Genomic DNA, 27,566 nt, shown 5'->3' with positions numbered 1-27,566 from the left:
TCTGGACCGCCCCGCCGTTATCAAACATTAACAGTGCTCTCTCACACACTCGCACACATGCTGAAGGAATGACCTGTGGAAATGATGTTTCTCTGGGTTTGTGTTGTTTGTCTGCTGTTGCGTCAGGAAGTGTCCAAGCGGCGCTCATCAATATGTGATGCTGGACTGTGAGCTCACTTTGTGTTTCGCTCGGGCCTCACTCTTTCACTGCACACACACTGATGCTCGTCTGATGGAGGCGTTTGCTTTGGGCAGAATTGGGGAAATTTTGGCAGAACCATTTATTTAGGTGTGGAGAAATGGGGGGTTTCGCTTTATTAGGTTATTTATTAGGCCACTTTATTAGGTACACCTGTCAAACTGCTCGTCAATGCAAATTTCTAATCAGCCAATCACATGGCAGCAACTCAATGCATTTAGGCATGTAGACATGGTCAAGGCGATCTGCTGCAGTTCAAACCGAGCATCAGAATGGGGAAGAAAGGGGATTTAAGTAACTGAACGTGGCTTGGTTGTTGGTGCTGGTCGGAGTATTTCAGAAACTGCTGATCTCCTGGGATTTTCACGCACAACCATCTCCAGGGTTTACATAGAATGGTCTGAAAAAGAGGAAATATCCAATGAGCCGCAGTTTTGTGGCGCTCAACCTGCAGTCTGAGTCCTGATGCCCCAGTATAGGGAAGGGGACACTATACTGTCAGTGGGCGCCGTCTTTCGGATGAGATGTTAAACTGGGGTCCTGACTCTCTGTGGTCATTAAAAATCCCATGGCACTTCTGGTGAAGAGTTGGGGTGTAACCCTGGTGTTCTGGCCAAATTCCCTCCATCAGCCCTTACCCATCATGGCCTCCTAATCATCTCCATCCACCGAATTGGCTCTATCACTGTCTCTCCACTTCACCAGTAGAAGAGTGTGTGTGTCCTAATAGTGTTTTTAGCAGTGTGGGACACATATATGACTGTCAACAGCTCAAATAATGTGTTTTGGTGTTCCGTGACCCTTTAAACAAATTGGGGGGAATAAATCAACAGGAGGGCTAATAATTCTGACTTCAACTGTTTATATATAAATAAATAAATAAATAAATATATATATATATTTTTTTACATTATTTAATATATTTAATACACATAATTTTTGTTTACACACACACACACACACACACATAAATTAAAAGAAATTGAAATATACTATGCCTCATCCAATCATTCATATATATATATATATATATATATATATATATATATATATATATATATATATATATATATATATATATATATATATATATATATATATATATAGTCTATATAAATATATATATATATATATATATAAATGTATATATAAATGTATATATAGTATATTTCTGTTCATTAATGTGTGTATTTCTATATAGGCTAATGATTGCCATCCTCTAAGTTTTGTGAGAGAGGCGAGGAGCTCCAGTGCCCTTGTGCTTTCTCATTCTGCTGTGCTTTCAGTGTTTCTCTCCTGTCATTCCCTCCGCCGTGACATTAGCAAAGTTTCCAGACTCTGGAGTATTAATGGGCTGCACTTTTCCACCCACCGCAAGCTTTCATCTCCTCCTCTGTATCTGCACTTATTATCAGCCGCTGCACTGTTCCTCTCCTGTTTCTGCAGTCTTTAGTTGTTTCTCCTGCTTTTCTTCAGGTGTGGATCAATTTCTAATAACTGATTTCTTTTATCTTTGACTAGGTATTTCTCAGGATACTAGTATTCAGCTTAAAGTGACATTTAAAGGCTTAACTAGGTTAATAAGGGTAAAGTTAGGGTAATTAGGCAAGTCATTGTATATAGTGGTTTATTCTGGAGGCAATCCAACACTAATATTGCTGAAGGGGGCTAATAATGTTGAACTTAAAATAAGTTAAAACAATTAAAAACTGCTTTTATTCTGGCCAAAACAAAACAAATAAGACTTTCTCCAGAAGAAAAAATATCAGAGGAAATACTGTGAACATTTCCTGAATCTTTCCCAGAGATGGGTTGCGGCTGGAAGGGCATCCGCTGCGTAAAAACTTGCTGGATAAGTTGGTGGTTCATTCCGCTGTGGCAACCCCCGATTAATAAAGGGACTAAGCCGACAAGAAAATGAATGAATTAATTTCCTGAATCTGTTCAACATCATTTGGGGAATATTAGAAATAATAATTTAAAAAAATGTACAGGAGGGTGAATAAGTTTGACTTCAGCTGTACATGTTTAGATTAAATAAATGTTTTATACAAATTCAATTGGATTATAAAGTACAATATAGGTAATAATTTATTATAAAGCCTCATTAGTAAATGTTAGTTAATGCATTAAAATCAACAATGAGAAAAATCGTATTATAGTTACATAAATTTCATTTAGTACAGCACGGTGGCTCAGTGGTTTGCACTCAACTCAACCCACCACATTCATTCATTTATTCATATTCTTTTCGGCTTAGTCCCTTTATTAATCTGGGGTCGTCACAGCGGAATGAACCGCCAACTTAACCAGCATATGACTTTATAAAGTCACAACACATGATTAAAAGCTAAAGAAAAAAAGTGTGTTTTCAGTGACCTCTGAAAAGACTCAAAAGTTGGAGATTTTCTTAAGGAGAGTGGAAGAACGTTCCAAAGTCTTGGAGCTGCTACTGAAAAACCTCTATCACATCGACATTTAAAGCGTGATCGTGGAACTTGCAAATAGAGTCGATCCTTAGATCTCATGGGTTGGTGGATATTAATTAGTTCAGAAATATACACAGGGAGGGATTTTAAAAATGGACCGCAGTACTTTGTACTGAATTCTAAACTGGATTGGAAGCCAGTGCAGCAGCAAGAAGGTCACTTGTTCTAGCCCCAGCTGGGTCAGTTGGCATTTCTGTGTGGAGTTTGCATGTTCTCCCCGTGTTGGTGTGGGTAAAAATAAATATGGGTTGCATAAAAGATAGTCTTAGATCTACATTTAGCGTTATCAGCAACAGTAGTAACAGTGAATTTTTTACAGGACTGAATATTTTGGTCACACTTTACAATAAGGTTCATTAGTTAATGTTAATTAATGCATTTACTAAGATGAACAAACAATGAACGATACGTTTACTACAGTATTTGTTCATGCTAGTTAACGTTAGTTAATGAAAATACAGTAGTTCATTGTTAGTTCATGTTAACTCATGGTGCATTAACTAATGTTAACAAGCATGGACTTGAATGTTAATAATGCATTAGTAAATGTTCAATTATGATTAATAAATGCTGTACATGTGTTGTTCATGATTAGTTTATGTTAGTAAATGCATTAACTAATGAACCTTATTGTAAAGTGTTACCAATATTTTATAGTTTATTTTTTATTTAGCTGATTATTTCTTCTTTTTATTTGTAATAAAATTACAGGTTCTCAGTTCTGTTTGTTAAAACCAAAAGTGTCTTGCAGTGCTGTTTCTGTGATAAATGTAAAGCAAATTACATTTCGTCACCTTAAAATTATAAGGTTCTATCTGACAGTTTTGTCAAAATTGAGTTATTGACATATTCTTATTAAATGACAGCTTATTTACATTATGTGATGTTTTTTTATAAGTTGTTTACATTTTAAGACTTTTTATTTAAAAAACAAAAAAGGTTTTATCTACAAAGTCGAACTCTAACTTGGCTCTATAAGGTTCTTTCTGTGAGCCAATCAGCATTTTTAATGCACACATGAGGACCAATCAGGATCAGCTTTCTTTGACATTTCTCCGGACTGCCCCGTTGACAACAGGAAACACCAGAAAGACAAAATCACACAAAAATCAGAGTCGGCTAAATAATCCCGCACCACACAAAACTGAGATGTGTGAAAATGTGATGATTGAGAAGCATTTCTTGACATTGAGATTCATTCATTTATTCATTTTCTTTTCGGCTTAGTCCCTTTATTAATCTAGGGTCACCACAGCGGAATGAACCGCCAACTTATCCAGCATATGTTTTACGCAGCGAATGTCCTTCCAGCTGCAACTCATCTGTGGGAAACACCCATAAACACTCAATCACATACACTAAGGCCAATTTTAGCTTACCCAATTCAACTGTACTGCACGTATTTGGACTTATATTTGGACCGAACACGGGGAGAACATGCAAACTCCACACAGAAATGCCAACTGACCGTGAGGCGATCGTATATGTCACCGACACAAATATTGAGATAAAATAATAAATTTTACATTGTTGAAAAAGAAATGAATAATAAAAAATTTATATATTAAATGTGAAATATATTGATTTGTCTCCATATAGTCAGTGAAACACTTTTCAGTGTTTATTAAACTAATTTGCTCATCGTCTGTTTCTTTTAAAGTCTTTAAAATCAATATTAAGCCTTGAAGGGCAAATATTTATTTTAATTCATGGGGCATAAAATTCAATAAATATAATTCAGTAATTCATATAAAGCATAAACTTTTATAAATATTAACATATTAATTAGATTAAATAAAAAAAAATTAGCTCAGTCTTGCATGCTTAATTTAAACAAGAAAAAATATTTATTCTAAAACATGAAATAAATGTTATAGAAAGCAAAAATGTTACTTTCTCAAGCATCAACATATTGTTACAACCCCAATTTATATATTTTTGATTGTATTTCTTGAAAAGTAATGCTTCAATTAATTATCTGGCAGATAGAACCTTATAATTCCAAGTGGAAAATGACATTTCAGAATGAGAAGGTTTTATCTGCATTTACCCTGTTTTTTTACTCCAATTTGCAAATGTAAGAGAACTTTGATAATTTACATTTAGAGTACCCTTAGGGTCTCTGTAATGTTAATGTATGAAAGAGAAGTGTTACACACATACTGTTTGCTATATGGATTGCAAAAACTTTGAAGCCCAATATCTCAAAATCATTCAGAACGCAGAGAGAACCTTATAATTCTCAGGTGACGATTTGTCTTCTATCCTTTTTGGCTGATCCGAAAAATGGTCTGATCCATGATTAAAAAACCTTAATGTGATCCAAACCGTGAGATTTGTGATCTGTTACACTACTACTATTATCAGTAGTACATGCATTAACTAACGTTGACTAATACAAGCTTATTGAGTGTTAGCGGTTTAGCATGTGTGTGCATCTGCTTTGGCCTCAGTTGAACTGTCTTGAGTGAAATGATTGGATCTGAAGAGTCTGCAGATCGATGAATGAACGCAGTCTTTCTCCTCAGTCACCAGCTTCATCATTCACAACAAACGCTGCTTTTCTGGCTCGGCTGACAGCTAAAGTGATGCCTCTGAAGTCTCATTTAGTTTGATAGATCGCTGGGCGTCCGCTGAGCTGATCTGCATCTAAAGTTTGTCTTTCTGTGTTGTTCTTCATTTCACTGCGATCTTTACTCTGACCTTTACCACACGGCTTTCCTCATTCATTGTGCCTGTCAGCGAAAACGTGTCACTACGAGTTTAAAAACAAAAACACCAACAAACTTATCTTCATGAGTAAAACTTGGCATTTGGCAGCATGGTGGCTCGGTGGTTAGCACTGTCGCCTAATAGCAAGAAGGTCGCTGGTTTGAGTCCCGGCTGGGGCAGTTGGCATTTCTGTGTGGAGTTTGCATGTTCTCCCTGCGTTGGTGTAGGTTTCCTCCGGGTGCTCTGGTTTCTCCCACAGTCCAAACACATGCGCTATAGGGGAATTGAACTAAATTGGCCGTAGCGTTTATAAAGGTGCACTCACACTATGCTATCCGAACCGTGCCTGGGTCCGTTTCCCAGACTGGCCGGTCCTGGCCCGGTTTGAGGTGTGCCAGAGCGTGATTCACTTGGGCTTTGGGCTTTTGTAGTGTGGGTGCAAAGGGCACCTGAGCTCGAAACTGAAGACGAGACGTGACTTTTACAGGACTGCATCATATGGATTTATTAATCATTCTTACTGTTCAATGAACGCAAGCTGTCAAAGCTTATTAAAGGGTCACGAAACACCAAAGCACATGTGTTTGAGCTGTTGACAGTGGTATATGTGTCCCACACTGCTAAAAACACTATTAGGACACCTATATTTCACTAAAAAGTGTAAATTGGTTGTTTTTGCGTTATTTCAAGCAAATTCGTACTTCCTGTTTGAAACAAATTTTTGAAGCTGCGTCACGGTCATGACATAATAGCGTGTATTCCAGCGTGCAGACTGGACGTCTGTGCCAGAGTGTGTCTTATTACGTCTAACAGTGTGTTGCATTAATGCATGAGTAAGGCTTGGTTCAAACCAATCAGCGCGCTCTATTGTGCAACTTCATTAATATTCATTACTGTCACAGTGTTTAGACGACAGAGACGCCACGTTGTGTTGGCAAAACAAGCGTGAAGTGTTGCTTTTATAGTCTGCTGCAGTCCAGTTTTGTTTTCATTTTCTCTCTGTGAGAGCTCAGCTGGAGTCACATGTGGATTAACAGTGTACGCGACGCTCGACAACAATAACTTACGTGTCTAAGGAGGATTATTGTTTACCTGAGAGCTGTTCTCATCTGCAAACGCTGAGATCCGGATTCGCTTGTAGTCTCCTCTTAATAAAGACGCGGCTCTAGTTGCTGGTGATTGTCCTGTACAGATTTGGTAAGTGAGCGACCAGTGCTCTTTGTTTATTCAGTTTGTTCGTATTGAACTAAGTTAACTATAGCACAGAGTGTAAACACGTTAGCACCACAACCAAACTTTAACCTCGTGTAGGGTTTTTACCGCATTTAGTGACCGGAATAACACACGCGGCTTTCTGACGCTACCTGCCGTGTGCATCTAAGTTTCCGGGAAATGCTGAGGGTTTTTTTCTCTCATTCGCCGTGCGGTATCAAACATTGCATGAAAAATACACGCTTAAAGCCGTTCCTCGAATCAAATATCTCGTTTGTCGCGAGGGGCATGAATGAATTCCCTGAATGAAAGAGCCAAACTGCAGTTAAAGTCCACCATTTAGTAATTTAACAAAAAATTCGACTACAGATGTCCATGTAAACACCGTCACTGTCTCCCGTGTGTGTGTGTGTGTGTGTTTGTGTGTTGTGTATGTATGTGTGTGTGTGTGTGTGTGTGTGTGTGTGTGTGTGTGTGTGTGTGTTTTGACTCTGAAACTCGCGCGTACCCAAATAGACACTCCCACACCATCCCTCTTTAGTTCCTCCGACACTCCCCCCTAAACAGAGCTGGACACGCCCACTTTTCTTACTTTTTCCAAAGTAGAGGTGTGAAAACACCCTGCTGAAACGAGGGGGTTTCATGGCCCTTTAAAGATGCAAACCTCTCGCTGCACGTCAGCAACACCTTCAGCAAACATCATGATACTTGCAGCACGAGGACTTTGTGATTATTTATGAGCGTCAAAGGTGCCTGATCTGTTCGGCTAAATATTTGACTGCATATCGAACGTCTAAACGACTAAAAGAGGCAGTGTTTTAGGTCCATTTGTTTTTTTTAACATATATTAATGATTTGAAAATGGCTTGTTCAAATAAGCTTTTGTTATTAGCGGATGATGCAGCTATGATTGTGTCTCATGAGAGGAGTGAATTCATTGAAAACGAAATAAGTAAACAAATTGAGAAAGTGTCTAAATGGTTTAGTCTTAATAAATTGTCCTAAAAACTAAGGACAATTTATACGTGAAGGTGAATTTATTTTATGAACAACACGTCTGTGCATATAAGTTATTCATAACAAAACACAATCTAACATAAGCTTAGCCTGACTAAAGCAGTTTTAACACAGAACATGACCTGTCTAACAGTAATACTTCAGCCATGGTGTCGTCCTTTCTCCAGCGTGCTAAAGTAACTCCAATACAGATTCAGGATTTTCAAAAGTTTCAATGCAGCATTTGATTTCTCCTGCTCCGTCTCGTGACCGCGCGGCTGCTTTAAGGGCGAATTATACCCGCGCCTGGCTTTACAGTAATCGGCCCGAGCTCGTCTGTCCTTCGGCGCCTCTGGCTCCGACTCGGCATCTGCGAGCAGCCTGCAGCTCGGTTACGCGCATGCGTTTGTGATGCAGACGGGCACGCGCTAATGGCGGATCTGCGTGAACACATGCGCAGAAGTCCGAATCTACATATGCTGACAGACAGTCTGGCCTGCCTATCGGAATTAAGGGAGATGACGGTCCGACTCTATTTGATTGGATGAACGTTTTTTAGTTTCATGCTTTAACCTGAATATAAAAATACATATAAACACATTTAGATCATTTACTGTCATCATTACTATTGGACTGTGAAGAGACTTTCAACCAGCACAACAAAACATGTTTCTGAAGACAATCACCTACTGCACTTTTAAATGCAAATGACGGGGATTTTAATCTTTAACATAAACATCAGGGGTTTCATCTAAACTATAAACTGTTCTCCCAGTACTTCTGTATTATTTACCTGTAAACTAAAGACTGAATCTCTTTCTTGATTTTTATTTTTTCAGATTTAAATGCAGCGATTGGAAGGATTAATAAACATGCAAATCACCATCATTTATAATTGATGTTGCGTGGGTGTTGAGATCCCGATCTTTTAATGATTAATCGTGCAGCTTACACTGAATGCTTTAATGGAGGTTAAACAAGTAGTGACAGAAAACACCTTTAATAACCTGAGAAACCCACCACATCCTGAAAAACCCACCACAACTTCTTCTGTCATCATTATATTTTACAGGAAAGCCTAAATGTTTTCATACATGTGATTTGAATGACATGCGAGAGGCGATCCCTCTCTGTAATCGTTACAAATTTAGGATTAATTTTAAAGTAAAAATCCTCCGCGTGCCATGTGTGTTCCGAACCGTGATCCATTACCCCCCTACTGTTTATAAGTTGTATATGAGACTTTATTTGTCAGGTTTTGTCATCAATCTGCTTCTATGTGTAGGTCTAGTTTCTTCTGCGTCTCATCCAAAGCATTCTGTTGTGTCTTGATGTGATTTTTGACGTAACTCAAATCACTCAGCGCAGTGAGCTGTAATGCGCTCAAAACCTGCCGGAACTACTTTTAGCTGAGTGTTGATCTGAGAATAACGACACACCTTAGAATGCTCATCAGCCAATCAAAATCAAGCATCTAAAAAGCCTCCATAGTGTGTAATCCTGTCTGATTTAATGAAATTTAACATCTCTTTCTCTTTCTGTGTGTGTTTTGCAGGCTAGCGCTCTACGTATACGAGTACTTGTTACATGTAGGAGCCCAGAAGTCGGCACAGACCTTCCTGTCAGAGGTGAGCCAGCGGGGGGTTTATTTAAGCTTCTGCTTATCGATGTGCCATCCAGACACACAGGCCTGTAAGCACCGGCCGGCCTCCTGGGGCTCCGGCTAATTTAATTACACGCAGATGATATGCTGAGCAAGCAGGACACATTAGATGTTTGGTGTCCACTTAATGGGATTGCAGGAGAGTCAGTGCATCGCTGGAAAAACCACCAAAATTGTTTCAGCGGAAACGCTGGAGCACCGCTAGCATGTTGATTAGTCCCTTTTATAAAAAATACGCTTGATTAAAAATGTATTATACGCAAAGATGTCCCTTTTTAAAAAGGAATGCTTTTGCAGAATAAAACCCGACAGGATTATTGGCATTCCAACGCAAAGCGCAGCACTGTTGTACAAAACTAAAGGGTTTTATTCTGTGGAAACAACCATCCTGGACGTACTTTATTCCACTTATTACATGGCTACTTGCCATAAAATATAAAATAGACACAAACATTGTTCTGAGCCATAATAGTTTATTTATTCGTTAATTAAACAAAAAGCTGGCAGAATCTAAAACAGCTGATGGAGTATACACGAACCTGTGCATTATTCAGACACAAGATGGCGCCAAACAGTCAAAAACACAAAACTGACAGACGAAAGCAGCTGATGGAGTATACACTAACCTGTGCATTATTCAGACACAAGATGGCGTCAAATAGTCAGAAACGCAAAGCTGACAGAAACTAAAACAGCTGATGGAGTATACACTAACCCAAGCATTATTCAGACACAAGATGGCGCCAAACAGTCAAAAACACAAAGCTGACAGACGAAAACAGCTGATGGAGTATACACTAACCCAAGCATTATTCAGACACAAGATGGCGCCAAACAGTCAAAAACACAAAGCTGACAGACGAAAACAGCTGATGGAGTATACACTAACCTGCGCATTATTCAGACAAAAGATGGAGACAAACAGTCAGAAACGCAAAGCTGACAGAAACTAAAACAGCTGATGGAGTATACACTAACCTGCGCATTATTCAGACACAAGATGGCGCCAAACAGTCAAAAACACAAAGCTGACAGATGAAAACAGCTGATGGAGTATACACTAACCTGTGCATTATTCAGACACAAGATAGCACCAAATAATCAGAAACGCAAAGCTGACAGAAACTAAAACAGCTGATGGAGTATACACTAACCTGCGCATTATTCAGACAAAAGATGGAGACAAACAGTCAGAAACGCAAAGCTGACAGAAACTAAAACAGCTGATGGAGTATACACTAACCTGCGCATTATTCAGACACAAGATGGCGCCAATCAGTCAAAAACACAAAGCTGACAAATGAAAACAGCTGATGGAGTATACACTAACCTGCGCATTATTTAGACACAAGATGGCGCCAATCAGTCAAAAACACAAAGCTGACAAATGAAAACAGCTGATGGAGTATACACTAACCTGCGCATTATTTAGACACAAGATGGCGCCAATCAGTCAAAAACACAAAGCTGACAGATGAAAACAGCTGATGGAGTATACACTAACCTGCGCATTATTTAGACACAAGATGGCACCAAATAATCAGAAACGCAAAGCTGACAGAAACTAAAACAGCTGATGGAGTATACACTAACCCAAGCATTATTCAGACACAAGATGGTGCCAAACAGTCAAAAACACAAAGCTGACAGAAACAGCTGATGAAGTATGCACTATGGGTGTTTTCCAGCACTGGGTTGCAACTGAAAGGGTGTCCGCTGTGTAAAACATATGCTGGAATAGTCGGCGGTTAGGCGGCCCCTGCTAAATAAGGGATTAAGCCAAAGGAAAATGAATGAATAATTATAATGCACATCTTTTGCAAAGCAGCTCTGGACCTATAAATATTATGAAAAGTGCCACACAAATAAACTTGAATAGAGTTTTTTTAGGAAAAGCACATGTTTGCTTTGTTTTAATCAGCTGCTCTTGAGGGTTTTATTAGTGATGCAATGCTTTTAAGAAAAAACTGAATCGTTTATGCCTGAATGAGTTTGTTTAATCTGGCTGAGGCATTGTGGGATTGATCTGTATGAAGGAAAGCGTGACATTTTGAAGCACCGCTTTGATATTTTTAGTCTGTGTGTTATTTGCATATGAGTCATGCTCACTTAAGAGTACGAGCCCTTCTGAGAAACACAATAATACACATTTATCAGTTCTGATTGTTGCTCTAATTCCAGAGCAATGCTGATCATAAGAGCGACAGGCTTCAGTAGTCATTCAGATTCGCAAGGTTAACTCGTCTCAGACTGGACTGTTTAAAGAGAGATACTTTGAAATGTGTGTTAAATAGAGAAAACAAAACGGCAGCTGTTGTGGTGTAGTTTTAAGGGATAGTTCACCCTGAAATAAGTCACTCTCAAGTGTTTCCAAACCAGTTACTTATTCCTGTTGAACAGAAAAGAAGATCCATCGACTTCCACAGGAGGAAAAACAAATCCAATATAGGCCAATTCTGAAAGCGTAGCGCTTTATACATTTCTGGAGATTGTGAATTATGTAGCCAGAAGTACTTATGGCTGCATTTCATCTTTAAAATGAACGCTACGGGGGCGGTATGATGCCATTCTTTTTAGTGCTACCAGATGACCAATTACCTCCTTATGGACGACTTTATCCAGTGTTACTACTGTATCCAGTGGCTCGCCGCCAATGTCAGTGGACTTGAGATGCAGAGAGGAGTTGACCATGACAATGGGATTTAAGTCTGATAAAGAATGGACCCAGAAAGCAGGTAAGACAAAAACAAAAGCCAAAAAATAAAATAAACCAGTAAATAACAGGGTTTAAATGTGGTAAAATCTAAAAACATGGTAAAAATCAGGTGAGGGCTTTTCTTTTTTCGGGTCAGTCGGTGCTTTTGAAAACACTATCGGTTTGGTTAGGGGAAGGGGGCGATCGGGTCAATCAGTGCTTTTGAAAACACTGTTGGTTTGGTTTAGGGAAGGGGCGATCGGGTCAGTCGGTGCTTTTGAAAACACTATCGGTTGGGTTTAGGGAAGGGGGCGATCGGGTCAATCGGTGCTTTTGAAAACACTGTTGGTTTGGTTAAGGGAAGGGGGTGATCGGGTCAGTCGGTGCTTTTGAAAACACTGTTGGTTTGGTTTAGGGAAGGGGGCGATCGGGTCAATCTGTGCTTTTGAAAACACTATCGGTTGGGTTTAGGGAAGGGGGCGATCGGGTCAATCGGTGCTTTTGAAAACACTATCGGTTGGGTTTAGAGAAGGGGGCGATCGGGTCAATCGGTGCTTTTGAAAACACTAACGGTTGGGTTTAGGGAAGGGGGTGATCGGGTCGATCGGTGCTTTTGAAAACACTATCGGTTGGGTTTAGGGAAGGGGGCGATCGGGTCAATCGGTGCTTTTGAAAACACTATCGGTTGGGTTTAGGGAAGGGGGCGATCGGGTCAATCGGTGCTTTTGAAAACACTATCGGTTGGGTTTAGGGAAGGGGCGATCGGGTCAATCGGTGCTTTTGAAAACACTATCGGTTGGGTTTAGAGAAGGGGGCGATCGGGTCAATCGGTGCTTTTGAAAACACTATCGGTTGGGTTTAGGGAAGGGCGTGATCGGGTCAATCGGTGCTTTTGAAAACACTATCGGTTGGGTTTAGGGAAGGAGGCGATCGGGTCAATCGGTGCTTTTGAAAACACTATCGGTTGGGTTTAGGAAAGGGGGCGATCGGGTCAATCGGTGCTTTTGAAAACACTGTTGGTTTAGTTTAGGGAAGGGGGCGATCGGGTCAGTCGGTGCTTTTGAAAACACTATCGGTTGGGTTTAGGGAAGGGGGCGATCGGGTCAATCGGTGCTTTTGAAAACACTATCGGTTGGGTTTAGAGAAGGGGGCGATCGGGTCAATCGGTGCTTTTGAAAACACTGTTGGTTTGGTTTAGGGAAGGGGGCGATCGGGTCAGTCGGTGCTTTTGAAAACACTGTTGGTTTGGTTTAGGGAAGGGGGCGATCGGGTCAATCTGTGCTTTTGAAAACACTGTTGGTTTGGTTAGGGGAAGGGGGTGATCGGGTCAGTCGGTGCTTTTGAAAACACTGTTGGTTTGGTTTAGGGAAGGGGCGATCGGGTCAATCAGTGCTTTTGAAAACACTATCGGTTGGGTTTAGGGAAGGGGGCGATCGGGTCAATCGGTGCTTTTGAAAACACTGTTGGTTTGGTTTAGGGAAGGGGCGATCGGGTCAATCAGTGCTTTTGAAAACACTATCGGTTGGGTTTAGGGAAGGGGGCGATCGGGTCAATCGGTGCTTTTGAAAACACTGTTGGTTTGGTTTAGGGAAGGGGCGATCGGGTCAGTCGGTGCTTTTGAAAACACTGTTGGTTTGGTTTAGGGAAGGGGGCGATCGGGTCAGTCGGTGCTTTTGAAAACACTGTTGGTTTGGTTTAGGGAAGTAGATTGATGGGGAAATCAGTCGGTCAGTTAGTCAGTCAACCGCGGCCTCTGGTGTATTTACATGAGAGAAATTTGAGCACTGGAAAAAGCGTACACAGCGGCCTCTGGTGCATTCGCAAAAACTAAAACTGAAAAAAAATAAAAACGCAGCTCCTGGGACGCATTTGGCACTCTCCAGAAATGTTAATAGGGCTACGTTTTCAGAATGAGCCTGAGTTGAACAATTACAATGAAACTACAATGGTTACAGGTTTTCAACATATTCAAAGTACCTTAAAACTTTAAAAGAAGAAAGAAGCTCATAAAGGGAAAGAAAATTATGACAGAGTGTTCATTTTTGGGTCAACTATCCCTTTGAATGGAAAACAAATAATGTGAAATGTCTGAATAGACTGATAAATATACTGAATTTATTGAAAGTGACATTAATTATGATGAAAAATTTAAATATTAGAATTTTTATATAATGAGCCATTTAATAAAAATCACAGTTTTAACTAAAACATTAATATATTAATAATAATATAGTAATAATAAAGTAATAACAGTTTTGTTTTTTACAAACATTTTTAAAAGATTTGTGGTAGCTCATATGAAAATAAAGACTGCTTTAAATGATTTCTGCATTAAATTGTAAACATATTCCCATACAAATAGCTATTTTAAATTCTAATAATATCAATACAAGGGCGATACAGTGGCTCAGTGGTTAGCACAGTTGCCTCACAGCAAGAAGGTTGCTGGTTCTTGTCCCAGCTGGGTCAGTTGGCATTTCTGTGTGGAATCTGCATGTGCTCCCCGTGTTGGCGTGGGTTTCCAAACACATGCACTAAAGGTAAATTGGAAAATCTTATTGGCTGTAGTGTATGAGAGTGTGCGTGAATGAGTTCTGGGTTGCAGCTGGAAGGGCATCTGCTGTGTAAAACATATGCTGGAATAATTGGTGGTTCATTCCACTGTGGCAACCCCTGATAAATAAGTCAAAGAGAAATGAATGAATGAATAACCATTGATTTTGGAACCAACACAAAGGGGAATCACAATATTGGCATCACAATAAAACAGTACAAGCCAAATATAGACCAATTCATTAGCCTGACTGACTACACAAGACATTCAAGTTTACACTAGATACATGTCTGTGGTTTTCTCTTCTCTGTGTCCAGATAAGATGGGAGAAGAACATAACGTTAGGAGAACCTCCTGGATTTCTACATTCATGGTGGTGGTAAGACTCTGTCGTTAAATGTTCCTCATGTGCTGTTAACCGCTGCTTCATTCATTCATTCATTCGTTTATCTCTGTGTATTTTGCAGTGTATTCTGGGATTTGTATTGTGCGGCACCTGAGCGGAGAGAAAACTGCGAGCATTCCAGTGAAGCCAAGGCATTTCATGACTACGTAAGTTTATTTCACTATTGAATAAAGCTGAGAGCGGAGATGGAGAATTGGATGGATGAACTGACAGGTAAACGGATGGATAAACTTATGGGTAAATGGATGATAAATAAACTGATTAGTAAAAGGATGGATTAATGGATAAACTGATGAGTAAACAGATGTGTGAATAAAATGGTGGGAAAACGGATGATAAACTGATCAGTAAATGGATGGATGGGTGGATAAACTGATGGGTAAACAGAGGGATGGATGGATGGATGGATGGATGGATGGATGGATGGATAAACTGATGGGTAAATGGAGGAATGGATGGGTAGATAAACTGATAGGTTAATGATTTAATAAATTGATGGGTAAATGGGTGGATAAACTGGTGGGTAAATGGATGATTGGATGATGGATAAACTAATCAGTAAATGGATGGATTGGTGGATAAACTGATGGAGTATGAGTCGGTGGATTGATGGATAGATACATTGATAAATGAAGATCAGTGGATAGATTGATGGATTGGTAAATGATGGGTAAATAGACGAAGGGATGGATTGATGGATGGATGGATGGATGGATAAACTGATAGGTAAAGATTTAATGAACTGATGGGTAAATGAACGAATGGATGGATGAATGGATGGATGGATGAATGGATAAACTGATAGGTAAACCATTTCATAAACTGATGGGTAAATGGATGGATGGATAGATGATGGACAAACTGATCAGTAAATGGATGAATGGATGGATAAACTGATAGGTAAACGATTTAATAAACTGATGGGTAAATGGATGGATGGATGGCTGGATAGATGGATAGATGATGGACAAACTGATCAGTAAATGGATGGATAAACTGAGAGGTAAATAGATGGATGGATAGATGAAATGAAAGATAAACGATTTAATGAACTGATGGATACACTGATCTGTGGATGGATTGATGGATGCATAAAATGATGGGTAAACGGATGAATGGATGGATGTATAAACTAATGATTGGATGGATGGATGGATGGATGGATGGATGGATAAACTGATGTGTGGATGGATGGATGGATGGATGGATGGATGGATGGATGAATGGATGGATGGATGGATGGATGGATGGATGGATGATTGACAAACTGATCAGTAAATAAATGAATGGATGGATAAACTGATCAGTAAATGGATAGATGGGTAAACATATGGATGGATGGATGGATTTATGGAAAAACTGATAGGTAAACGATTTAATGAACTGATGGGTAAATGGAGGAATGGATGGATGGATGGATGGATGGATGGATGAATGGATAAACTGATAGGTAAAGCATTTAATAAACTGATGGGTAAATGGATGGATGGATAGATGATGGACAAACTGATCAGTAAATGGATGAATGGATGGATAAACTGATAGGTAAACAATTTAATAAACTGATTGATAAATGGATGGATGAATGGTTGGATGGATTGATGAATGGATGGATTAACTGATAGGTAAATGATTTAATAAACTGATGGGTAAATGGATGGATGGATTGCTGGATAGATGGATAGATGATGGACAAACTGATCAGTAAATGGATGGATAAACAGAGGTAAATAGATGGATGGATAGATAAAATGAAAGATAAACGATTTAATGAACTGATGGATACACTGATCTGTAGATGGATGGATGGATGCATAAAACGATGGGTAAACGGATGAATGGATGGATGTATAAACTAATGAGTGGATGGATGGATGGATGGATGGATGGATGGATAAACTGATGAGTGGATGGATGGATGGATGGATGGATAAACTGATGTGTAAATGGATGAATGGATGGATAGATGGATGATTGACAAACTGATCAGTAAATAAATGAATAGATGGATAAACTGATCGGTAAATGGATAGATGGGTAAACATATGGATGGATGGACGGATGGATGGATGGATGGATGGATAAACTGATAGGTAAACAGATGGATGGATGGAAGTATAGATGGATGATGGACAAACTGACCAGTAAATGGATGGATGGATGGATGGATGGATGGATGGATGGATAAACTGATAGGTAAACAGATGGGTGGATGGATGAATAGATGAATGGATGATGGACAAACTGACAAGTAAATGGATGGATGGATGGATGGATGGATGGAGGGATGGAGGGGTGGATGGATGGATGGATAAACTGATAGGTAAACAGATGGGTGGATGGATGAATAGATGGATGGATGATGGACAAACTGACCAGTAAATGGATGGATGGAGGGATGGATGGATAGAGGGATGGATGGATGGATAAACTGATAGGTAAACAGATGGGTGGATGGATGAATAGATGGATGGATGATGGACAAACTGACCAGTAAATTAATGGATGGAGGGATAGATGGATAGAGGGATGGATGGATGGATGAATGGATGGATAAACTGATAGGTAATAGACAATCTGATCTGTAAATGGATGGATGGAGTATGAGTAGGTGGATTGATGGATAGATACATTGATAAATGAAGATCAGTGGATAGATTGATAGATTGAAATGGAAAAATTAATGGATAGATAATTTAATAAATGAAGTGTGATGAATGGATATAGATAGATAGATAGATAGATAGATAGATAGATAGATGGATAGATAGATAGATAGATAGATAGATAGATAGATAGATAGATAGATAGATAGATAGATAGATAGATAGATAGATAGATAGATAGATAGATAGATAGATAGATAGATAGATAACTGATGGAGAGATAAACTGATAACTGAGGAGGCTGCTGAATAGATGGATTGATTCAAATGGATAGATGATTGATTCTTGATAATTGTATGAGTGAATAAACGGATGGATGGATGGACAGACGTATAGATGAGAAGGCGGATGTTGATGAGTAAGGATCTCACCGCAGTGTAAGTGCTGTTTCCCATAATGCCGCAGTGCATCAGTGTGTCAGAAAGGCCGAGTTCTCAGAAAGACCAAATGCTGCTGGACTCACAGGAAGGAAGTCTGATTCAATTTCCAGTGTCCCTGGGCTGCGGGTCACCTTAAAGGGACAGTACACCAAGTTCAAATTCTGTCATCATTTGCTCTCCCTTCACTTGTTCCAAATTTGTTTGACTTTCTTTCTTTTGTTAAACACAAAGTCCAGCGCAGAGCACGTGCTGTTTTTTAGTTACTGTGTTCGTTATGAGCCTATGCAAGTCCAAACGCTTACACACTGCTGAATACACACAGGATGTTCAGCAATACACAAATATCTTTACAGATGAAAACAATTAAAGGATTAAAATGATCCAGAAATGATGATTTTCTACATCAATATAAACAGCACTGCCTCCATGCCTTCTTTACCTCGGGGGGCTTTTACAGTTTATTCATGACAATCTGCATCTGTATAATGTGATTATTATTAGCAGTATTATTGATTATCTGCAGATTTATATTTGTTTTAATAAACACAAGTTTAGATTTTCCAGCTGTGGGGTTTTGGAGACGTCTGCATCACCATAAGAGCATAAGAGCAGGACAAGTGTTTGGATATAACTAGGGCCAGACAGAATCTGCAGACATTTTTTGCTATTTCTGCTTAGAATTTTGTAAAAAAATAAAAATAAAAAAAAAATCTGCGGATTTCTGTGGAATTATTTTGGGAGTGTTATAACTAAAAACTTAATATATGAAATTAAAAATAATAACTTTTTAACTGCTATTTAATGTTTACAATATGCTCTCATATAATATCTTTACTAAAAGACAGAAAATATTTCTTTACAAACTGTATTTTAAATAGCTTAAACAAGCAATTTTATATTAGTCGATATTATTACAGAAATTAATTTTAAAAATTGAATGAATATAAATGTACACACATTTACACAAGTAAATAAACAGACTCAATGATGAGCTAAAAACTTGCAGATTTCTGCGCGCACAGATTCCGTGTGGGCCTATTGTTCATTTATTCCTTTGCTGGAGATTAGAACTGAATTTAAAAATAGTTTTGAAGCAAATCTTTGCGCTTAAAGGAATGTGAATATGTGGGTTAATGGATGTGTTCAGTGGAGGGAGTTTCCACCGTTTCCTTACTCCACCAAAGTAAACAACCCAGGCTCATTGTGGAAACGTAGCCCCGCGGACGTTTCAGCGGACCGCGATTTACGTCCCGGGAGGTACGTATTCAAGCGTTTTTTGTTTTCGCGGATCCGCAAGAGGCCGCTGTGCGTGCTTTTTCGCGTCTCGGGCGCCTCTCGGGAGCGCGTGGCGTTCGCGCCCGCGCCATTCTCGCGCGAAAAGCCGCCGGATCGGAAAAAAAAAAGCAAAAGCCCTCGTTTCGACCGCGTTTTCGGATCCTACCGCATTCTCGCCCTTATTTTTCGGATTCCGTTTTTCGTCTTACCTGATTTCCGGAACCTGCTGTTCCCCGACTCGATCCCGTTCGTGGACCACCGCGGCCGTCTCCTCCTCCAGGGCCTCTGCTCCGCCGACGCAACGCTGTGAGCTAAGCGGACAAACTGATTGCATCAGGAAAGCCCTCCACTCGGAGGCAAGCCGTCGGCCGGCGAGCGCGAAGAGGAGGGGCAGAGCGGCGCCACACCGCCCCGCAGCGTTCGCTCGAAAAAAACCAAACGCGGCCTTTACGTACCTCCGGCCACGTAAATCGCGGTCTCCAGAAACGTCCACGGGGCTACGTTTCCAGAATGAGCTTGGGTTGAAAGTAAAGGAGTAAAGTAATGAGTGAAAGTAAAGTAAAGAGAAAGTAAAGAGGCTGAATGGAGGAGGCTTGTTCTTTATCCTCGCGCTGCAGATGCTTTGTTTAACTGTTTTCTTGCTAGTGAAGCGTTCAGTTTTTACACTTACAAAGTTTGCCATGTAAATTGCAAATGCACCATGGCGTGAAGCAACTGACTCTTAAAGGGAATGGGAGATGAGACTCTGATCAGCTAAATGCAGGTTTTGTTCAAAACACACCCAGAACTCATTAGGAGAATAAGCCGTGTTAGACCATGCACAGACCTTATTTTTCCATCCTTTAATAGCAAAAGTGGATCCAGATACAGCCTTAATGCTTTTACACCATGCAATTTACACTTTTAATTTTTAAAAATAGAGCCCTTTACCACATTGTCACCCTGTTATTTACTTGTTTATTAAAAATTTTTTTGGGTTTTGTTTTTGTCTTACTGGAACTCGCTGTCATCGCAATCAACTCTGCTCCACATCACAAATCTGCCGACATACATTGTGAGCCACTGGGCAAACTGGTAATAGCAGAAGAGCCCTCCATACGGTGGTAAGCAGTCAGCTGGTAAGCACGCGTAAAGGAATGACATTATACCATCCCGTAGTGTTCGTTTTAAAGATGAAATGCAGCCATACGTACTTCTGGCTATGTAATTTGTGACCTCCAGAAATGTTTTTAGGGATGCATTTTCAGAATGAGCCTATGTTGAAACGATCCCTTTAATGGTGCAGTCTAAAGGGTTGAAACCTGGTGGTTGAACTAGGTATTACAGTACAAATTCAAAACACAGTAGAGTTTTTTTCCCCCTTTTTTCACCCTCCGTTAACTCCGCGCAAGCGCAGGTTGCCAGACAAGCCTACACTGTGTCCAAACTACTTGCGATGACAAATGGAATATTTACCATGTTAAAAGGAGCAACCCAGAGTGCTGAAACAAGGTGTCCGCGGGGTCTTAAAAAGTATAAAATATTATATAATATTATATTATAATATGCATCCAAAATATTATCGGAAATACTGTGAAAAATTCCTTGCTCTGTTAAACATAATTTGGGAAATATAAGAAACAGATCTTCACAGGAGGGCGTTTTGACTTCAACTGTAAACGTTCAATTACACACGACTGCTTCACCCAAACACACGTCTGCTGCTCCTCAAAGCTCAGTTTAGATGAGGAGTAAAGAAGATCACTGCTTTGGCCTCAAACTCATTTCTCTTTCCAGCAGCAATTAGCTGAATTTCCTCTGAGAGCGTCTGGAGTGTCGACACAACACCAGTAATTACAGAGAGCTCAAACCAGAACATCTCTGTCCAATACAGCTCCTGCTTTTCCTTCACTAATTGCTCGTGTTCAGCAAATGCACTCTGGAGTTATCATGCACCGCATCGCAGAACTGCAGCTATTTTTCGTTTTGTCTTTCAAATACATAAAATATTTTATTTCTAAATATTTTTATTTGTTTTTTTTTAGCTTGCAGTAGTGCATATGTTTCACTATTATAAAGCTGTAGCATATGCATAATAGTTTTTGTTTTGTTCATATTTACATTTTTGATCCTACATTTTATAATCAATGCAATTGTTTTGGCAACACTTTAGTTTAAATAACAGTTCCCATTGTTAACTTGTGGCTTATTACCTATAATTTAGATATTGGCTGTTTATTAGTACTCAGTAGGGGTGTAACGATACACTCAGCTCACGATACGATGTGTATCACGATATAATGTTCACGATTCGATATGTATCACGATATTAAGAAGAAAAATTGAAAATTAAACTGAAATGCAAATTTTACCAAGTAAACTATTTTTTATGTATTTCTTTTGTTTCAACTTGTTAAACTGAACCTTCTTTAAGAAAATAAATTAAACAGGCCTGTCTCTGGAAAATAAAACAATTTAAAAACTTCTTAAAATATTATTGAACATTACTAGCCATTATTGAACTTATTAGCCACATTTCCAGGTATTTAATTCATATTTAATTAAATTCATTTAGAAATATCTCTAATTACAATCGTGACTAGTCAAAACTCATTTAGAGATATCTGCAAATATTTTTCAATGGAAGTCAATGGAGGAATATGACTAGTCATAATATTTTTGCAGATATCTCCAATCTGATTTCGTACTAGTACAATTGTAATTGCAGATATCTGTAATTGTCATTCTGACTAGTCGAATTATAATTATGACTAGTCAAAATATAATAAGAGATATCTCAAAATATATTTATGGATAGTCACAACAAAGGTTTAAATGCTAAAACGGCTTGCCATACGCACGCGTCTATCAAAGTCCGCCTTCTGTAGGAACAGCTCACGGTCAGCTCACGTCATGTGTGATTTTGCGGTGGGAACATTATATGAAGACAGAATGATATTTTAGGGTGAATTGTACCTTATAAATACAGTATGTGACTCTTTCAATACCATTAGGAGGTATCCCTGTCGCTGTGCAAAGTTTGTAAATCACTGTGAAGACTTTAAAACTTAGGATGTTTGACCCAGTATGCGTGTCAAAAAGCGGACGAGTCTAAAGCAATGACTGTACAACCGAAATGTTGCCAGACGTCTGATTTTGAGAGGATGGGCCATCCTCTATTTCAACTCCACTCATCTTGGTCTGCTAACATTACTGCTGCTGCAGTCTGAACTCACGTGCGACAGCAGGTGGAACGTAGCTCACGTGCAAACAGCTCAACTAATAAGAGAAAACGGACGTCAAATCGTAATCAAATCGTCATAACGCCACGATGCATATTGAGACATTTTTGCATCGCAATAAATCGTACAACGATAAATCGTTACACCCCTAGTGCTCAGTAATTACAAAAAGTTGGCACAGTATGGAAAACACAAATAAAAAAAGAAAGAAGTGATTTCTAAATGTACTTTGACTTGTATTTCATTGCAGACGATAAAACAAACATTATTTAAACACCAATTATACCAATTTTGGTTCTTGCAACACATTTCAAAAAAGTTGTAGCAGTACAGCATTTACCACTGTGTAGTGTTGTCATTCCTTTCCACAACACTTAAGAGACATTTAGGGACTGAAGACACCCATTTTGTCCCATTCTTCCTGCAAACAAGTCTTAAAGTGGACAACAGTACAGGGTCTTTGTTGTTGCAATATGCACTTCAAAATGCACCACACATTCTCTGTTGGAGACTGGTCAGGACTGTAGGCAGGCCAGTCAAGTACCAGTATCCTCCGCCGTAGGACTCTGTAATGTGTGCAGAATGTGGTTTTGGATTGTCTTGTTGAAATATGCATAGTTGTCTCTGGATAAAAATGCAGCATAGTGTGCTCCGAAATCTCTGTGTGCTCTTCAGCATTAATGGTGCAGCACAGAAGTGCAAGTTACCTTTGCCAAGGGCACTGACACAACCCCATGCCATGATAGACCCTGGCGTTTGGACTTGTTGGGGGAAAATGGCGTCCATTTCTCCCTCAAAAATACCTGAAATACTGATTCATCTGACCACAGTACACGTTTCCACTGTGGGATGGTCCATATCAGATGCCTCCGAGCCCAGAAAAGTCAATAGTGCCTCTGGACACTGTTAACATAGGGGTTCCTTTTGGCACGGTACAGTTTTCACTGGCATTTGTGGATGTAACTACGTATTGTGGTACTTGACAAAGGTTTGCCACATTATATCTGAGCCCATGTGGTGATATGGCTCATAGATGAATGAGGATTCTTGATGCAGTGCCGCCTGAGGGATCGGAGGTCACGTTTGTTCATCTTAGGCTTGCACCCTTGTCCTTAACAAACTGAAATTCCTCCAGAATCCTTCAATCTTTTAATGATGTTCTGCACTGCTGAAGCTGAAATATCCAAATGTCTTCCTCTTTTTTTTTGGAACTTTTTTTGGAATGTGCTGCAGGTCTAAACAACAGGAAAGGATGAATATTTACAAATGAAATGAAGTTGCCAGACAGAACATGACATATTTTGTGTTCATATTGTCAATATGACCTGGAAATCACTTTCTTTTTTAAACCCAGGCTCATACTAAAAAAAAACAGACCCCTATAAACATTTCTAGAGAGCGCCAAATACGTCCTAAGTGGTATGTTTTTTTGTTGTTGTTGTTGCAGTTTTTGTTTTCGTGAATCCACCAGAGGGCATTGTGTACACTTTTTGAGATCTTACATTTCGCAAAACTCGCAAGTGCCATTCACGCCTGCTGTTCTCACGTAAATTCACCAGAGGGCGCTGTCGACTGACTGACTGACCAATCGACCTACTGACCTAAACCGAACCGACAGTGTTTTCAAAAGCAATCCGGAAAAAGAAAAGCCCTCGCGACAGCCTGATTTTTACCGCGTTTTCAGATCTTACAACATTTTCATCATGTTATTTACTTGTTTGTTCAATTTTTTTGGCCTCTGTTTTTGTCTTACCTGCTCTCTGGAACCGTTCTTTACCAGACTTGAACCCTATCATTGCGGTCAACTCTGCGTCTCAATTCCTACGATGTACATGGGCATACTGGAAGCAGTGGAAAAGACGTCCACATGGAGGTAACCAGTCAGCTGGTAAGCATAAAAAGGAACAGCATTATACCACCCCATAGACTGATTTCACACGGCCGCCATTTTCAAAAGCGAAATCGAGGCTGTGGTGGGAAGAAACCCGGAAGTATCATTGGGAGTTGCATAGGAATGTTGTGTAACTGGCTAAATATCGTATCAGCGAAGAGAAAGTGACACAAATTTATCATTTCTCCTCCTTCCGGGTGACCCGAAGGTCCGTTCTGAATGAATGGTGAATGTAAAAAGGGACATCAGAGCTCATTTTCAGCTAAGTTAAGAGAAATGGCACTAGTTAGCAAACGTTTTCTTTCCCAAACACACGTTTTAGATGCCATTTATCAAACTCGAGTTAATAAACTGATTCTTTCACTATATTAGACTCGTCACGATACTGAATTAAAAGAAAAAAACGGCAATTTCGCGCTAACATTTAAGGCAATGTTGATGGCTTTCTTAAAACAGCGCTGATTTGCCATTTGCTTGTGATTGGTCGAGAAGGTCATCAGTTCACCCACCGCTGTATACTGAGCACAAACACAGACAGACGAGCGATCTGCTTGATGACTCGACTGATCTTGACGGCTGCTTCGCACTCCAGTCCGTGTGTTTGCACTGGGTGAAGAGCGGTAAACTGAGTTCAAACCAAACACAGATACACGGAGACTGAATCGCGAAGCCGTGAAGATCAGTCGAGTCATCCGCGCTCAGCAGCGCTTCCATGTTAGCGGGGAAATAGCCGGGTTTAAAACTTAAGTAATGGGACAAAACTATTAACTGTTACAGACAACACGAGGGTGTGCTGCAGTGTTTTATCACTCACTGGGTTACATAGACTGAAGCAGGAAAGCGTCCTCACGGTGTTTAACTAGTGCCATGAACTGAAGCCCAGGAGGACACTTAAGCACATCACTGAGATTGTGATCTTGTTTGATGCTAAATTGCTTTTAATTGTTTAAAATAAACTTACTGTATAATATTAAAGTGATGTTTACACCATTTCTGCATTTTGAAATCTCAGCAACAGCTGGAGGTTTGTAGTACACAGCATGTTACTGCAATGTTTACAGTGCTCGTCCTATACTTCCGGGTTTCTTCCCACCGCAGCCTCTCTTTGGTCCTTTAAAATGGCGGCCGCGTGAAATAAGCGTAAATCGTTAGTTATGTACTTCTGGCTACAGAATTTGCGATCTCCAGAAATGTATATACGGCTATGTTTTCAGATTGAGCCTGTGTGATCTTTTTTTATCTGCGTTTTCCCTACTGTGCCAACTTTTTCTGATTTGCGGTTGTAGGATTCAGTATTTAAATAAAATCACACTTTATAAGTGCTAATACGCAGTTAATATGCTAATAATGCAAACAAACAAACCTTTGAAATATGTCTTTGAAAGCACAATGGATCAAAACTAAAGAACGCAGTACAGTCGTGTGCATTGTACATTGTTTTAACTCTCGAGCTTCTGCTTTCTGCCCTGAGATGTTTTTCTTCAGCTCATCCTCGGTGTGATGACTTCTCTATCAGTGCTCATGTTAATGGAGTCGGTATAAAGCCATCGGTGGGCATGCGGCGGGCGTCTGTTCTCCCTCATTACGCGTGTCGCTGTGTTGGTTTGGGCTGTCGGGAGTCCTAATGCACCGGCGAGTGCTGTTCTCTGCCATGCTAATTGATCCTCAGGCAGATACAAGAGTTTAATGCGATCTGCTTAAGACTGATGTCCCAGAAGGACACCAGCGCTGCTTTCTCTCTGAGATAAGAGCCCAGTGTGTGCATGCGTGCCTTGTGTTCCTTGTGTTGTGGGGACTCGAAATGTCTAGAATGAAAAACATCAGCGTGTGCACATTTAAAGAATATCTAAGGAGGAACTCGATCAAGCAAAAAAAGTTGGCTCAGTGGCCAAGACGGTGTCTGGTTCGAGTACCAGCTGGGCCAGTAGGTGTTTCTATGTGGAGTTTGTATGTTCTCCCCCCGTGTTGGCATGGGTTTCCTCCGGGTGCTCCGGTTTCCCCCACAGTCCAAACACTTGCGCTATAGGGGAATTGATTAACTTAATTGGCCGTGGTGTATGAGCGTGTCTGTGCATGTGAGAGTGTATGGGGGTTTCCCAGTACTGGGTTGTGGCTGAAAGTGCATCTGCTGCGTAAAACACATGCTGGATAAGTTGGAGAATCATTCCGCTGTGGCAACCCTGGATAAATAAGGGACTAAGCCGAATGGATGAAAGTTTACAAGATGAAAAAATAACTCTGCTTTTTTATTTAAAGAAAAAAAAGTATTTTGGACTGTCGGAAATGCTTGTAGTTTCTGCCAACCCGACTCTACACCATAACTTTTCAATCCAGATGGATGGGGCAACCATTACTGCATCCAAAATGGTGAAAAGCCTTGGAGTAACGATTGATGACCAACTAAACTTCTCTGACCACATTTCTAGAACTGCTCGATCGTGCAGATTTGCACTCTATAACATCAGAAAGATCCGACCCTTCTTATCTGAACATGCAGCTCAACTCCTTGTTCAAGCTCTTGTTCTCTCCAAACTGGATTACTGCAACTCTATACTAGCTGGGCTTCCAGCTAACTCTATCAAGCCTCTTCAACTGCTCCAGAATGCAGCAGCACGAGTGGTCTTCAATGAACCTAAACGAGCACATGTCACTCCGCTGCTAGTCCGTTTGCACTGGCTGCCAGTTGCTGCTCGCATCAAATTCAAAACTCTGATGTTTGCCTACAAAGTGACTTCTGGCCTAGCACCTTCTTATCTGCACTCACTTCTGCAGATCTATGTGCCCTCCAGAAACTTCTGGAAAAATCACTTTCGCGAACGCTCATGCTCAATCTGCCCAGTTGGTGGAATGAACTCCCGAACTGCATCAGAACAGCAGAGTCACTCGCTATTTTCAAGAAACGACTAAAAACTCAACTATTTAGTCTCCACTACACTTCCTAATCTGCAATTGCCTCTTTGAATATCACACTAATTTTACAAAAAAAAAAAAAAAAAAAAAAAACTACTAACACTTCCCTTCTTAGACTTTACAGACCTGAAACTTGCCTTTAGTACTTATTCATTGTTGCTCTTAGTTGTGTAAATTGCTTCCTTGTCCTCATTTGTAAGTCGCTTTGGATAAAAGCGTCTGCTAAATGACTAAATGTAAATGTAAATGTGAAAAAAGAACAAAATGAACATTAATTTTTGTCAGTAAATTATGGTA

At 39.9% G+C, this 27,566-nt stretch overlaps 1 protein-coding gene across 2 annotated transcripts in view; it reads left to right on the top strand.

Annotated features, from left to right (window-relative positions):
- ssbp2b (single stranded DNA binding protein 2b) overlaps positions 1–27,566 on the top strand; it is a 102,224-nt gene that overhangs the window by 21,557 nt on the left and 53,101 nt on the right. For both annotated transcript variants that reach the window (XM_087271470.1, XM_087271471.1), the window contains exons 2-4: positions 9,164–9,236; positions 14,838–14,899; positions 14,988–15,072. In XM_087271470.1, the coding sequence (XP_087127596.1) occupies positions 9,164–9,236; positions 14,838–14,899; positions 14,988–15,072 (220 nt within the window). The remainder of the gene's footprint in view (positions 1–9,163; positions 9,237–14,837; positions 14,900–14,987; positions 15,073–27,566) is intronic.

This window comes from Danio rerio, chromosome 10 (assembly GCF_052040795.2).
Source record: "Danio rerio strain M-AB ecotype USA chromosome 10, GRCz13ab, whole genome shotgun sequence".
NCBI classification, from domain to species: Eukaryota; Metazoa; Chordata; class Actinopteri; order Cypriniformes; family Danionidae; genus Danio; species Danio rerio.
The sequence above is the reverse complement of the archived record's forward strand: the minus strand, read 5'-3'. Positions and strand labels throughout refer to the sequence as shown.